General features: G+C 52.8%; 1 protein-coding gene across 1 annotated transcript; it reads right to left on the bottom strand.

Moving 5' to 3' along the window:
• Nucleotides 1-8,317: 8,317 nt before the first annotated feature.
• Nucleotides 8,318-11,487, bottom strand: KBTBD13 (kelch repeat and BTB domain containing 13). The gene has a single exon (XM_081048910.1). It carries the CDS (start codon nucleotides 11,394-11,396, stop codon nucleotides 10,020-10,022), a length of 1,377 nt encoding a protein of 458 aa, XP_080905036.1. The 5' UTR covers nucleotides 11,397-11,487; the 3' UTR covers nucleotides 8,318-10,019.
• Nucleotides 11,488-15,629: the final 4,142 nt, after the last annotated feature.

Here is a 15,629-nt window from a genome sequence, read left to right as displayed (position 1 = left end):
TGAATTCCCTGAGCAGCCCAACAGTTCCATGAACCTCAGCAGGGCCTGAGCTGGGCGCTGGAGTGGACGGGAGTGGGGAGTTCCTCAGGGACTCCACCATGGGAACAGATATCATACGCCACAAATTCTGGGGCAGTGAAGGTGGCCTCTGGGCAGATGTGAGACCCCACACTATAGGAGCTTGAGCCAGGCTGAGAGATCAGCCTCCAGCTGGCACAAGGCATCTGCTAGAAGGGGGCACAACTGAGCCAGGCCTTGCAGGGTGGGCGAGTGTTCTTTGCATGAGAAGTAGAGAAAGGACATTCCAGGCAGCAGTCGCCCTGGCATGAGACAACCTGGGGCGAGAGGGGGAATGGGGAGCTCCTCAGTGTGCCTGGAAGGTGGGGTCTGAGCCTTGAGGAATCTGGACTTGATGTCGCAGCCATGGAGCAAAGGAATGAACACAGTGGAGCCAACAGGAGTGACAGAGGGGAGACCATGGCGGTGACCCCTGTTTTCCAGCCACCCACCTGGGCGCTATGTTTCCTTATTCTTAAGTGACACCCGGTGAACTTGGAAGAGTTACCTTTCCTGCCTTTGTGGGTCATCTTATGTATGTGGTCAGTCAAAGTGGCCTGTCTCCCCATGGCACATGTCACACAGGGCCAGGCCGACTCTGGCATGTAACCCTGGAGTCCCACAGAGGGACTGTAAACGTTCCTGCTGCTGGAGACCCTTTCCCAGCCAGGTGTGCTGGCCTTCCCAGGGCACCTGGAGCTACCAAAGTGCTTCCAATAGGAGAATCCTGTTCTCTTTAACGTTGCTGACAATCAAAGCCCCCTGCTGTATGCAGTGAGAGAACGTGAGTAAAGGCGGTGGCCAAATGGGGCACGGAGTGTGTCCTGCCATCCCTGGCACCTAGAGGAAGGTCTAAGACAGAGAAGCAGGATGAGGAAAGTTGACTGAAGCAGGATGAGGAAAGGAGGCTTGGAAGTCTGGGTTCTCGCTGAGAGGGCTTATCTCATCAGGCAATTGCCACTGGGTCCTGTAACTACCAAGGGGCTGTCTCCATTCCATCGTGAAGCCCTGGGGGCAGGGACTGAACCTGGTTTGTCTCTCTGCCCTGGCACAGCTGGTGGTTAGAGGAAGTGCTCAGAAGTGTTTGCTGAGTGAAGAGGATGAAAAGAAGGGAAGGAAGGAGAGAGGGAGAGAGGGAAACCCCTGAAAGTAAGCCCTCTGAGGAGTGGCCCATGCTGAAAGGTAACTGGCTTCCAAAGCTGTTTCACCAAATTGCCAGGCGAAAGCCTCACCAGGAAGTATTAAGGGAAGCACTAGGTACTTGGGATGACAATATGAGTGAGGTGATTTCAGGGGACAGAGGCAGCCTTCCCCGTTCCTTAGCAGCCACTCCCTCAGAGCCTGTAGAGACCCCAAAGCTGGGGCTGGTGGCTGCAGGGAGGGTCCTAGTGTTACTCTGCACAAGACCCCCTACTGCCCCGTGGGAGGGACAGAAGTCCAAGTAGGTTCACGACCTCTGTGATGTGCTCCATTGGGGAGCGCATGGCCCCTTTTTGATAGCAGCAGGGCTGGACAGAGAAGAGACAGGCATGGGTCCATGTGGGAGCAGGGGCCAAGGAGATGGGTCCGTGGCAGTCCAGAGCTGTTTTCAGCGTACAAGGTAGGTCACTGCTTCTGAAGCTAAGAGAAGCATTTTGAGTTCCCCAGGGACACAGGGCCTTCAGTTACCAAGGTGGAGCTCAAGGGTCATAAGGATGATACTTACTCAGTACCTGGTGAAAGGACTCACGTGCCTACCCTTCCTCCTCACCTGTCCGATGTCCCTAAGATGGTGTGGGTTCAAGGGTTTATATCCTGGAGACGGTGCCTAACCAGGAGAAATGATGGGAGATGCTTTTAAGACCAAAAGTCTCTCTTTGGGGCTCCTAATCACACCATGTAGCCATTAATTGCCTTCTCTATCTGACACCAGACCATTGGCTACTGCCAAGATAAACCACTGCCCTCACCTGAGGGTAGAGAGCTTTCTGGTTTATTGACACGTGTAGGCTGGACACTGTCTAAGCTCCTTCTGTGTACTGCCTCACTCACCTCCCAATAGCCTTCTCCCATAGATGTCACCTTAGGCTCAGAGAGATAGAGGTTAACAGCTGCCCAAGGTCACGTGGTTAGAAAGTGCTAGAGCTGGGATAGAACCCAGAAAGTCTGAGCTAGAAGCTGGAGCACCCCGATTCCCCTCATGTTGGGCTTGCACACAGGTCCCTTACCTGACCACACAGCGAATGAGTGCACCAGACATGGGCTGTCATCTTCAGTGATGCAAAGTGGGGCTCAGAGAGGTAGTGTAGCCAGCCCCAAATCACCCACCAATTGGGTAGCAGGGCTGGACCTAGAATGAGGGGCTCCAGACCTCCTCCTCTGTGCCCTGCAGGAGCCCCTGGTTAAACCTGGTAAAGGTCAGGTCTGGCCAGGGCGGTAGAGAACCAGGCCCTACCTAGAGGCGAGACCTGCAGACCTGCCTGGTCTCCCCCTTGGGAGGGGCCAGCAGAAGCTGTGCTCCCTGGAGCGCATGCATCTGGTTCTGTTTCCATTCCCAGCCACTTCTCAGAGAGCTTATAAAGGTCACTTTTTTCCCCTCAAATTCAAGTGGCTTGGGAGGCAAGGCCCAAACTTCCGGTCACTGAGGCACCACCCCTTCTGGTAAGACATTCCTCTGGTTCCCATCACTGTGTAATCAGGCCAAGGCACCGAGATAGATATTTTCCAGTATTCTTCGCTGTGCTCAAACGGAACCACTCAGTGACAAATGCCCAGAGAGATGAGGGCAGGAAGAGACAGGGCAGGAAAGAGATGGCACACTCAAATTGGGTCATTAGAGGAGAACTGAGGAAAGAGACAATCTACAAAGGCTGGAAGGCTACTATAGGGGGAGTGTAAGGCCAGCGACAGAGCAGCTGTCACCTCTCCTACACCCGGAGTGGGGGGGGGAGCTACCACCTGCAGACTGAGACAGCTGTACAGAAAGGGCCACCTGACAGAAACTGTGACTCTGGTTAGTGGAGGAAAAAAGGTCAGTGTGGGGCAGCCCTGCAGCGTGGGGTGAAGTCCCCCAACCTCCCACTCCTCCCCACCCTCACCTTCCGCGGGAGCCAGAGTCAAGAGAGCCCAATGATATGACTCCAAAGGGCAGCCTCCTGGGGCATGGAGCTGAAGGGGCATGTGGGTCTGGAGGGGCAGGCAGGCGCCTGGCAGTATAGGGCAGGGGGAGGGGCTTGGGACTGGAATTCAGGAAGCATGGTATCTGTCTTCCATACTCACCCCCTCGAGCATTTGCTGTGACTCCCCACTTCCTACAGAGTAAGGCCCACGTTCCCAGCCTGGCATTCAAGGTTCTTGACACTCAGGCTCCAACGTGCCTCCCTACTGGGAGAGCTACAGGTTTTTGACACAATCTATCTGCACCACAACTCTGCATACGGTAAATCTCATCATCATCCACCTTTGATACGGAAACTGAGCTTGCCCGAGATGACACAGCTGGCACGATGGAGCTGGATTATGAACCCAGGTCGCCTGCTCCCAAAGCCGATGCTCACCTGTTCTGGCATCCTGAGTGGTAAGTGCAGAGACTGCAGGACCCAGTGCAGCTCATCCCCCTCGCACCCCCCCAACCCCCTGGCCTGCTTCACAGAAAGGGTGTCAATAAAGGGGGCAGGAGGAGGAGTAAAGAAGAGGGGAGGCGAAAGGAACAGGAAGGAGAGCATAACATGTGCTGGCCTGTAGGTTCTCATTTCACTCTCCTAACTGTCAGAGCCAGGGTTTGCCTGGCAGGCAGAGCATGCTCTGCAGAGCAGTGCCTGTAAGATGCTCAGCCCCTTGTTTCCACCCCAACCTGACGCTACATCCTCTCAGAACACCTGAAAGCCCCTGTTCATCACAGAGGTGGGGTGGCACCGCTGTGGAAGGCCCCTGTTAGAATGACAATGTTACTTGAAAGAGAAGTATACTGAGCCAATGGCATCAGGCTGCCCTTAGAGTTGTCAAAATTGTGTGTCGTCGTGTGTGTGTGTGTGTGTGTGTGTGTGTGTGTGTGTCTGAGAGAGAGAGAGAGAGAGAGAGAGAGAGAGAGAGAGAGAGATTGAGATTTGAAGAGCTCAGGTGCCCAAATTCCACCCTGAGAGAACAACTCCTTTGTCTCTAACTCCTGAATGAAAGCAGAGTGCTGAAAGAATGGGACACAAGAGGGGTGAGACTTACTGGAAAAAATAAGGATGGAGGTCTGGAATCAGGAGGGCAGGTCTGATGGGTCATTTTGGGGAACTTCCCTCATGAATGTCCGGGAAAACAGCACAAAAGATGCAGCATGGTGTGGTGAGAAGAGGATTCTAGAGACATGGGTTTGGGCTTGGGGTGGTCCACTGCATTGCTATGTGTCTCCAGGTGAGTTACTGGCCCCACCTTGACTTCCCTTTCCTCCCTGTAAAAAGAGAGGTGTTGAATGAGATGCTTACACCCTGCTCCAAGACCCTGTGGCTCTAAAAAAGGCCCCCTTTACCTTTTGTTAGCTACTGAGATGCCAGAGAGAGAGGCTCCCTCTGTTCATGCTCCCCTACTCCAGCAGGGGCAGAACCAGGAGGGCTGTAGAGGCCACTGCTGGGGTGAGCCCGGGGAGACCCCCTCTGTGGGTGTCCCCTATCCTGTGCCCATGACTGGCATGCTCCGAGGTGACCTGTCTGCCCACAGCTGGGTCTCCCACCAGCACAGTTCATTTGCTGCCGGTCCAGGGAAGTGACAGCAACTTGAAGCAAAGCAATTGGGATGAAAAAGAGGCCCAGATGCTTGGGGCCAAAGGAAAATAAACAGACTGGCCCTGTGTGTATTCCACTGCCAAGAGGAGCAATTCTTCACAGAGTGATTAGCACTTCCAATTCCAGTCTCCTCCCCTCCACTGACGGCAGAGAAATAACCAATAGCTGCTGCTGTTCTTGGCCCCCATTCTTCCCAGAGCGTAAGGTGGACCTGGACCTGACAGCTTATCACCTCCTCATGAAGGTCTCCCCGAATCACTACGCACCTCCACCCGCTGCAGAAATGATACCCTTTCCTCTGAGATCCAACAGCCTCTCTCTATGGGTTTTTCCTTTGGTTGATACATCAATTCATTCATTCTTCTGACATCCACTGAGCACCATTCGTTCATTCAATATTTACTGAGTCCCTACTATGTTCTATTCACTGTTCTGGGTCCTGGCTGATACTGCAGTGAACAAACAAAAGCTGTGCCCTCGTGGAGCTCAGTTTTAGTAGGAGGAACAGACACGAAACAAGTACAAATACAGCACAGTAGTAGATGATGCCAGATGCTAAGGAAGGAAGTGAAGCAAGAAAAGGGACTAAGGGATGCAGAGAAGGGAGAGGTAGATTTTAAGAAGGGTGATCAGGAACAGCCTCAGAATGGAAGTGGCATCTGAGCAAAGGCCTGTAGCAGGTGGGGAGTGAGCCAGGTGACTGAGGGAGGTGTGCCCAGGGGGACCCCATGCAGCGGCCCTGAGGTGGGAGTGTGCACTGTGTGTTGGAATTGCAGAGAGGTTGGGGGTGCGTGGTGAGAGATGGAGAAGAGGAAATAGGGCAGGGGGTCCTAGCAGGACTTTGGCTTTCACTTCAGTGAGATAAGGAGCGTCTAAGGGTCTGAGCAGAAGAGCAGCAAAGTCCAGCTGGCATTTCATTCAGATGGCTCTGGCTGCCACGAGCGCAGACGGAAGGAGGTGGGCTGGCTTCTCCTTCTGCCTGTCGGGCAGGCTTTGGAAGCAGAACAGGATCATTTCCAGGGAGAGGAAAGCAGGACATCCAGAGTCAGAGTCAAGGAGAAAGGCTGTGGACTACTGGAGAGAGCTCCGGAGTTGGGCTGCAGGGCTGTCATGGAGGTGCAGGAAAATGCTTCTTGCTGCGTTAAGCTCTCCGTGTGTGTGTGTGTGTGTGTGTGTGTGTGTGTGTGTGTGTGTGTGTGAGAGAGAGAGAGAGAGAGAGAGAGAGAGAGAGAGAGCACGCACGGGTAGATATCTGAAAAGACAGACTTCTCAGAGTGGGCCTCTGGGCTGGGACAGAGAGATTTCCTTACCTGCAAACCAGGCATGGTAACCCTCCCTGCCAAGCTTGGTGGGCTGTGGGAGGAACAATGGAGCCTGACCTGTAAGGCCAGAGGAGAATGTGAGCTTGAGTATGAAACTTCCCCTTCACTTCATGAGAGGGAGGGAGTGTCTGTGACCCCCAGGGCCTTACCCAGTGAAACACCCTTGTGAAGTGGGCCATTAGTCTCCCAGCTAGATTGCAAGGCAAGAGAACCCAGGACCAGGAATTTTCCTATCAGAGGAGGGAAATGGCTGGGTCCAGGGAAGTGGATGAACCCCCAGAAGAGGAGGTGCTGAGAGAAATGTAACAGAGGGGAGTGTTAAGGAGACTGGCAGAAACACTGTCAGTCTCAGAATGTCAGCCCACTCGGGAGGCAGCGACAGAAAATAAGCCTGTGGCCCTGGGTTCAATGCCGGGCTCTGCTACTTCCGAGTGTGCCTCTTCAGTCTCATAACCTTTGGGTGTTTGGGGTTTTGTTTTTCTTTAGGAGGGGAGTGGGAGTGCTGCTGAGATGCCTACCACTTAAACGTCTTACAAAGCTTAAGTACATGGACTGTAGGAAAGTTCTCTACGAATGCTGTGTTATTATCATGCACAGGAGACATCTCAGAAAGGGCTGCTCTGGATCAAGGAACTACAACGAAAGCCCCAGGAACCCGCAGGACCCATCTGGGCTGGTCCATGCAGCCAGCTGCAAAAGCCAACAAACACAAAACTCTGCGTGAAGAGAGAAAATGAGCTGATGGATCTCGAGCTTGCAAGTCTCAGGGTGGTCAGCACTGGAGTGAGCAAGGCAGAGAGCACTTTGTACTGTTAAGTAGGCAAAAGGAGGATGCATGTCTTTTCAGTGTCACTCTGGGGCAGGACTGAACAGTTATCTCATTTTCTAGGGCAATGTACCTTTGTTTTACAGTTTACTACTGATTGGGGTCCTGACTTTGTGAAGTTACATGCTAACATGTAGCTGCATATATGCGAGGTCAGACAATTAAGTTCATGAACTCATCCTAGAAAAAGTGCTACCGTGTTTCCCCAAAAATAAGACCAGATCTTATATTAATTTTTGCTCCAAAAAATGCATTAGGGCGTATTTTCAGAGGATGTCTTATTTTTTCATGTACAACAATATACACTTATTCAAATACAGTCATGTCATCTTCTTCTGGAACATCGTCGTAACGTACTAAATGCATCCATCTGGCTGATGATCTTAACTGGGGCTTATTTTCAGGGTAGGTCTTATTTTCAGGGAAACATGGTACTTACCTCATTGCTGAAAATCAATATGGTCACCTTCAAAGTACTCCCCTTGGGAAGCTATGCACCGATGCCAGCACCTAGTCCACCCTTCAAAGCCATTTTGGAACTCTTTTTCTGGAATGGTCATCAGAGTTGTCGTATTACCCTTGATGTCCTGAATGTAATCAAAATGTCTTCTTTTCAATATTTCCTTTATCTTTGGGTAAAGAAATAAGTCATTGGGGGCCAGATCTCGTGAGTAGGGAGGGTGTTCCAATATAGTTATTTGTTTACTGGCTAAAAACTCCCTCCCAGACAGTGCCGTGTGAGCTGGTGCATTGTCATGATGCAAGAGCCATGAATTGTTGGCGAAAATTTCAGGTTGTCTAACTTTTTCACACAGCCTTTTCAGCACTTCCAAATAGTACACTTGGTTAACTGTTTGTCAAATTCATAATGAATAATACCTCTGATGTCAAGAAAACGTTAGCAACATCATTGCAACAAGTTCGCAAACTTAATTGTCAGCCCTTGTAAGCATGTATGTGCAGATGGATTTCAGTCCAGTAGAAAACCAGCAATCTGGTTTTATTGCCCTGTATGACATTAACCCGCTTCATTTCTTACATTAGCAAACTTATTTCAGTATCTTTTCCAACTAAATATATAAATCTCTTCAATGCTCTTTTGATGAACCAGCTTTACAATCTGGTTCCCTTATTAACGAGTTAAATAAATCTTTGACGTGATAAAAATTATACTTTGACAGAACCAAAAAGTGAGGACTCTGCCATACTGTTACATGGGCCTACCTTAGTGGCTTTGGGCCACTCAGCCTCTGAGCCTCCATAACTCATCCACCACAGGGAGAGAAGGTACCCAACTCCCAGGACTAAGGTAGGGCTGCAGTAGAAAGACAAGCATGAAAAGTACTTTGCACATCATTCACAGGATGCAAAAATCAGGATTTATTGTTGTGACTTGTCAGATTAAGCTACTCCAGGGCTAGAAGATCCCAGGCTTCTGAGGGCAGTGTTCTCCAAGGCTTGGGACATAGGTCAGCGACAAAGGCAGCTAGGGGAAGCAAGCCCTGACACTAGCCTCTAGGAGGTGCCATCTGATGTTCCATCTCCACTTGATGAGGCCAGGATTTTCCATGGGTATCCGGTCATGGAGGATGGAGACCATTCAGGACCACTCAGAGAAGCCTGCCCAGGAGCATGGAAAGGATGGAGGACTGGGGTGGGCGTCCAACCAGGAACCAGGGTGGGGGTATTCTAAAGGAGGGTCAGGAGTCTTCATCTGACAGCAGGTCCCTAACTAGTGGCCTCTATAGCCTGGGTTTTTTCAGGTCTTCATCGAATTATTCTGTAGGCAGGAAAGTGCCCCAACTCAGATGACAGCACAAGATGTCTGCCCTTGCTATCCGTATACATGCATGGCTGCACACAGAGAGAGATGTCAATCAGGGGTCCAATAAGCAATGCAGGCAGCCAAGGTCAGAAATAGCCAACCCTGCACAAAGGAGGTGGGTGCAGAGCCAATAGGAGGACAGAAAGAGGCAAGACATTCCGGGCCCAGAGAATAGCAGGAGCAGAGACTAGGAGAAGAGAATTAAGTTGTAGAATGTGGGGGAAGGAGAAGATGAGGCAGTTAAGACCTGGCCAGGATTGCCTCATACCTTGAGTGACCTTAAGTCATGGAAGTCCACTGCCCCTTGGGGGATGGCAAAAAAGGAAGTGGGAAAGGGGCTTTCAACTGGGTTCTCCCCTGCAGGTCCACACCCCATAAAGAGGTATGGGAACCCTTTCTATCTCCCAGATCTCACTCTAGGTTCAGCTCAGTTAGTCTCTACAAGCCAGCCCAACTTTGCCCCCTCCCCAAATGCCTCCATCCACAGCTACTCTGCCTTAAAGGCTGGGTTCACAGACTCTTGCCATCTGCTTCAGCCTTCCCCCATCTCTCCTCTTCTGATCTTTCTCAGTCATGTCAACCTCTCTTCGGCAGCTAATTATTCTGCCTGTCTTCTTCATATAGTTTAGTATACTCTTTCCTGGAATTATGTATTTTTCCTCTCCCTATTTTCCTTTTGCCTTGATTTCTTCGGTACTTTCATTGTTTTTTGCATGTTGCCTTCAACCCTTTGTAGATCAAGACATGTAAATCTTTTGTTGTCCTGTAACTGTTCTGTTAATGTTGAGTTTTTCTGGGTTAGACTCTAAGCCTTGTGGACCCCTGTCTGGCGACTACCGAACATACTAGGGCTAGTACTATGCTGGGCACACAGTCGGTGCCTAATTCTTGCCCACCGATTGGGAGTTAGATTAACATCATCACTTAACCCACTCCTAGCCATGCTCAATTACTCGCCCATTCACACGGAAACCTAGATTATTGAAATCCTATCCCTTAACCCCTTCCACTGACACTGTGACCCACCAACTCTCAGCAGAGCCCAAGTAATTTGAGGGCTCAGAGCTCAGCATCATCACTGGTCCAAGTTTCTAGGATATGTTCACCCCACAGAAGACACAAGATCCAAATGTCTCACCAGGGAGAGAAAAACTCCCCACCACTCCTAAGGCCAGCCTCATAGACTCAGCCATGGCTCAGGGAAGACTCAGGTTGTCCACTCCTGAAGCCCAGCCCAGAGGTCACAGTTCAGGTGTTGTGGAAGCCACAGGCCCCGGGGCCCCGGGAGGCAGCCTCAGGAGAAAGGTCTGCAAGGAGCCAGGCCGTGGGAAGCCAGCTTTTTCCCTGAGCAGCCGCCAAGTGCTGCCCTCGATGGCATAGAGCAGTGTGAACATGCGATTGACAGTGTAGACAGTGTCGCCGCGCACCACTGCCGTGAAGAGCGCTCCCTTGCTGTTGACGAACTGGCCGGGCAGCGCTGTCCACTGGCCCGTGGCCAGGTTGAGGCAGTCGATGGCGCAGTGTAGGAAGTCATCGGATGGTCCGTTGCGCACCACATAGAGACTGTCGCGGTGGGCCACCATGCAGTGGCCGTAGCTCTGTGGGCGCCGCAGCTCGGCCACCAGCTGCCACGCGTCGGCCCGCACCAGGTATTCCACCACGGCCGTAGTGTCGGCCGGCCGCCACAGACACACAAAGAGACGCCCGCAGGCCTGGGCACGGGGCACGCCGGCAGCTGGCTGCGGCAGGTCGGCCACGAAGCTCCAACAGCCCGCGGCAGGGTCGTAGCGCTCCACGGAGCTCATGGGCATCCTCTGGAACTCGCCGCCGATGGCGTACAGGCAGCCGTCGAAGCCGGCCAGCGCCGTGTCGTAGCGCGGCTGGTGCGGGCTGGGGAACTCGCACCACGTGCCGCCGTCCGGGTCGTAGCAGAAGCCCAGTTCCACCACCTCCTTGCTGGCGCCCCGCACCCCCCCGACGATGTAGAGCTTGTTGCCCAGCGTGGCCACGCCTGCCAGCAGCGTGCTGGCCTCCAGCGGCAGCGCGGCCAGCGTGTGCCACGTGTCCTGCTCCTCGTCCAGGTAGCACATCGTGCGCGACTCGTCCTCCAGGAAGCCGGGCGCGGGCGTGTGCGTGCTCAGGGCCACGTAGCTGCTGGGCCGCAGCGCCGCCACGTAGGCGCGGGTCTCCGGCAGCGCCAGCTCGGCCGCCAGCTCCCGCGCGCCGTCGCGGATGAAGAGCGCGGCGCTGTGGAGCACGTCGCGCAGGCCGAACGCGGAGGCCGCGTCGCACAGCAACGCGCAGTTGTCGGACGTGAGGCTGTGCTCCAGGAAGCGCGCCAGCGCCGGCACCTGCAGGAAGGCGGCGCACTCCACCGTCTGCAGCAGCTCGTCGGCGGCCGCCAGGGCGGGCCGCTCGCCGCGCAGCACCTGCAGCGTGGTGCGGAAACCGCCCGGGCTCAGGGCGCCCAGGCGGACCTCGGCCGCGCGGGCCTCCCGCATGCCGGAGCGGAAGAGGCCGCGGAAAAAGCCGCAGTGCTCCACCAGCAGGGCCTGGTCAGCCTGGAAAAGCTGGCCGTCCACCCACACCTGCACCGGGGCCTCGGAGCCCCGCGGCATGACCAGCTGGAGGGGCGGAGGCCGGGAGGCCGCCGCTGGGGGCCCGAATTCGGCGGCCACCTACTCTGGGGTTCTCCCGTGGCGGAAAAATCTGCCCGAGGATATAAATATCTCCCTGACTAAAGATAGTAAGGCTCATGTGATGTGGTGGCTAGCAGGTTGGATGTCCGCGGGCCGGAGGGCATCCCGAGACCTGAGGGATCCCTCACTCCTGTGTAGGAAATGATAATGATGACCACAGTCAGCCTGCGTGCTGACTGTGCGCAGGGCACTGTGAGTGATGCTCACAAAGGTCATCCATTTAACCTGCACTTAACCAGCTGTATGTCCTTGGGCAAGTACCCCAACTCTCTGACCCTCTGTTTCCTCAAAATGGGGCCAATAATACCTATTTCATGGTACAGAAATAGGGTACAGGGGCAGGCTTTTTGAAAGTTCTTCCTATTATGCCACTTTATTTTTGTGAAAGACCTACATTAGTATCTGTTTTCACAAACTGAAAGAAAGCTGAAGAGGACTTTATTTATTTTTATTGGGGAGTATGAGGGGAACAGTGTGTTTCTCCAGGGCCCATCAGCTCCAAGTCGTGCAGCGTAGCTCCAAGTTCAGTCACCGGTTTTCAATCTTTAGTTGCAGGGGGCGCAGCCACCTTGTTGTGGAGAGCTCCTGCTCTAAGCAACTGAGCCATCCGGCCACCCCTCTGGAAGCTCAGCAGCAGCTCATTGTCTTCAATCTGGGTTGTGGAGGGCGCAGCTCACTGGCTCATGTGGGAATTGAATTGGCAACCCTGTTGTTCAGAGCTCATACTCGAACCAGTTGAGCCATCCGGCCGCCCCTAAAGAGGAGTTCTGCTTTTAAGAGAAAAGCGAAAATATCAGTCAGCATTTGTTTTGCAGCCAGTGGTTGTAGTGGCAGCATGCACCGTGAGGAGCAGGAAGAGTGGACCCTCCAAGCTCCTTCCCCAGGAACTACACTCAGCATCTCAGTAAAAAGCCACCATAGCTCTGACCTATATCTGTAAGCATCTGATTTATCTGATTTATCTTAAAGATTTTATTGGGGAAGGGGAACAGGACTTTATTGGGGAACAGTGAGCACTTCCAGGACTTTTTTACAAGTCAAGTTGTTGTCCTTTCAATCTTAGTTGTGGAGGGCACAGCTCAGCTCCAGATCCAGTTGCCGTTTCTAGTTGCAGGGGGCGCAGCCCACCATCCCTTGTGGGAGTCAAACCGGCAACCTTGTGGTTGAGAGGACACGCTCCAACCTACTGAGCCATCCGGGAGCTCAGTGGCAGCTCAGCTCAAGGTGCTGTGTTCAATGTTAGTTGCAGGGGGTGCAGCCCACCATCCCTTGTGGGACTCGAGGAATTGAACCACAACCTTGTGGTTGAGAGCCCACTGGCCCATGTGGGAACCAAACCGGCAGCCTTCCGAGTTAGGAGCACGGAGCTCCAACCGCCTGAGCCACTGGGCCTGCTCTGATTTATCTAGATTTATTCTCTGTATCCATCAGCAAGACAAGTCTTAAGATAATTGCTTCTTCACTTTAGGCCATTTAGGTTTGCAAAAGATTTCATAGGAACGCTCTACTTTCAGATAATGGGGGAAATCTGTATTGGAACAGTATCTGTAAAGTGTTCAGAATGAGGCTCAGAATTTACATGACTTGTCCAGGGTTATTCAGTTGGGAAGAACTAAGGACAGGATTCATACCTAGCCCATCCCATCGGCTTCTCAGGGGAGGGAGTATTTGGGTGCTGGAGGGAGAAGGCAGAGTTGGAGCAAACAGAATGAGCCAGGCTGGGGGTCAGAAGTAGAGTTCTAATTTGGCATGGGCCTCTGCCTCTGAATGTGGACTGGTCTATTCTCTTTTTGAGTCTGGATTTCCTTCTCTGTAAAAATGGGAGGGTAGCAGGTAGGAACCCCCGAATGTGAAAGTACTTCCTGATTTGGGATGGGATGGGAAGCTGATTGATGTCTATTCCCCACTTGACAGGACTCCACCATTGCTGTGTCTCCAGACTTGAGGAAAAGGAAAATGGGGCTGCTGATTATATGTCTGTGGGTGGGAAGGAGAAGGACATCTTGAGATAATAATAGTTAACTCTTAAATTGCACTATGTGTCAGACACTTTTGTAAGCACTTTAATTCCTATAATCCTTGCAACAGTCCTATGAGTAAGCACTATTATTTTCCCTCATTTAATAGATATCCATTTATTGCTATAACAACACTATGAGTTAGATATTATGAATGACCCCATGTGTTCGTAGATTAGGAGACTGAAGTAACAAGAGGTTTAGTCAAACATTCAAGGTCACATGGCCAGAAAGTGGCAGAGGGAGGACTGGCATGCAGCCAGTCTGACTCTAAAACGTGCCCCCAACCACTGTGCCCGCTGACTCTCTGTGCTACAAATGCTGGGCAGTTACTTCATGCCAGGAAGTCACAATTGGAAGGAACTTACATATTTCAACCACTTCATTTACAGTGCAAGATTAGAAAAGGAATTGCCCAGGGTCATTTAGCTCAGTGCAGACAGCCCCGGGCCTCCTGTTGTCCAACCCTGGGGCACTTTTCCCACTGCACAGAACTTTCCTGGGGTGACCAGCTAAGATTCAGGTTCCGCGAATATCAGATGGAAGGGAGCTTAGTGATTATCTTCTCCTACCACCTCATTCTGCGGGTGGAAAAACTGAGGCCCAGCCCTCTGTAGGATGGTACCTGCCATTCTGGAGCTGTTCAACTGCAGGACTTCTTCGGGAGGATGGAGAGGCTCGCAGTGACAAAGCTGGTGTTGGGAAGGGGCAGGGGAACCCCCCTCCCCTCTAGGACACAAGCATGCACAGACCTTCACGTATGAATCTACAGACCCAACACAAATGTGCCTCCCCTGCCAGGGAACTCCCACCCAGTTCACTCCATCACAGCAGGGCTGAGATGTGTGAGCCTGGGAAGCCAAGGCCTGGAGGAAGCAGCCAGAAATATTCCAGATGCTCTGCCCCAGGGACCAGACAGGAAGAGGAGGAGGAGATGGAGGGGGTGGACAAGAGTCCCCATGAGTACTCTCCCAGGCCCTCTGCCAGCTTCTCTCCTTCCCTGAGGTCAGACGTTGACTGACAGGGAGTAGGCCTGACAATCTCCCTTTTGGAGGAAAGTGAGCTCTGCAGTGCCTTGTCCTGACTGTCCTTGCTAGTGGCCTCAGGTAGGAAGAGGGTGTCTGACTATTCCTATTTCACAGATAAGGAAAGGGAGGACTGGAGATGGGATGGGTTTTTCCTTGCTTATGAACGAAGATGTGGAATTGGATTGAACCCTGTACACTGATCCAGGTCCCAGCCCAGCTTCCTCTCCTCACCTGCACTAGCCTTGTCTAAGTAGAAAAACAGCTGTCTCCAGGCTCAAGCTAAGGGGCAGGGTTGAGGAGGAGCTGACCCCCAGGGGACCGCAGTTCTCTCTCAAAGGGTCTATTTCAGGCACCTAGTAAGTAGGTGGAGCCATTGCGTGGACCTCTCCCCAGGGCAGGAAGGGAAAAGAGATCACATCCCTTTCAGCTGAAGCTCGCTTCCAGTCCCAGGTTTTCCAAGTCAAGCCCTGGCTTGAGTGGGTTAGGACGCTGGTACACACACCAGCTCTCACCCTCAGCAGCCAGGCAGTAAGGAGGACGTCATCCAAGGTGGGGGTCGTGGTTCTGAGGCTCGGCTAAGGATCATGCCTTTGGCTCCACCCCAAGGCCCCAGGGGGGTGTTGTCTGCAGCTGGTAAGTTTCCTCCTCCCAAACTGAGCATCCCTCTGGGACTTGGAGAGGACAAGGAACTCTCCTGGCTGTGGGCAGCCCACGGAGTTCCCAGGCCCTGCCCGACCCTGCACCAACCTCCCTCTGTGCTTTGCAGCCCTTACGCTGTGGTAGGCTGGACGTGGGAGCAAGGAAAGGGGCTGTGTCAGACCCTCTGAGCCCCTCTAGAGCACACACCCAGCCTTTTTAGTCTCTATCTATAATGACTGGCCCATAGTAAGGAGTCTGTTCAGTGGACTCCTGGGCCCTAACCAGTCTGATGGAGGAGACAAAGCTCTTGCCCTGGGAGACCGCCCCACCCCCGCCTGATGGGGAACCCCTGGTCTTTGCCACCCATGGTGGTTATTTCTGCACACAGGGTAGTGAGGACATTGCCTGGACCTGAAGAAGGAAGAGCACTGGTTTATGAGTCAGGATTCCTGCTGGGCTCTGATGGT

This window comes from Rhinolophus hipposideros (assembly GCF_964194185.1).
Source record: "Rhinolophus hipposideros genome assembly, chromosome: 5".
In the NCBI taxonomy this organism is placed as follows: Eukaryota; Metazoa; Chordata; class Mammalia; order Chiroptera; family Rhinolophidae; genus Rhinolophus; species Rhinolophus hipposideros.
Note: the sequence above shows the minus strand (reverse complement) of the source record. Positions and strands in the feature narration are given on the sequence as shown.

Excerpts from the sequence above, each read along its gene's own strand:
- KBTBD13 (XM_081048910.1), bottom strand. The coding sequence starts at position 11,396 with ATGCCGCGGGGCTCCGAGGCCCCGGTGCAGGTGTGGGTGGACGGCCAG.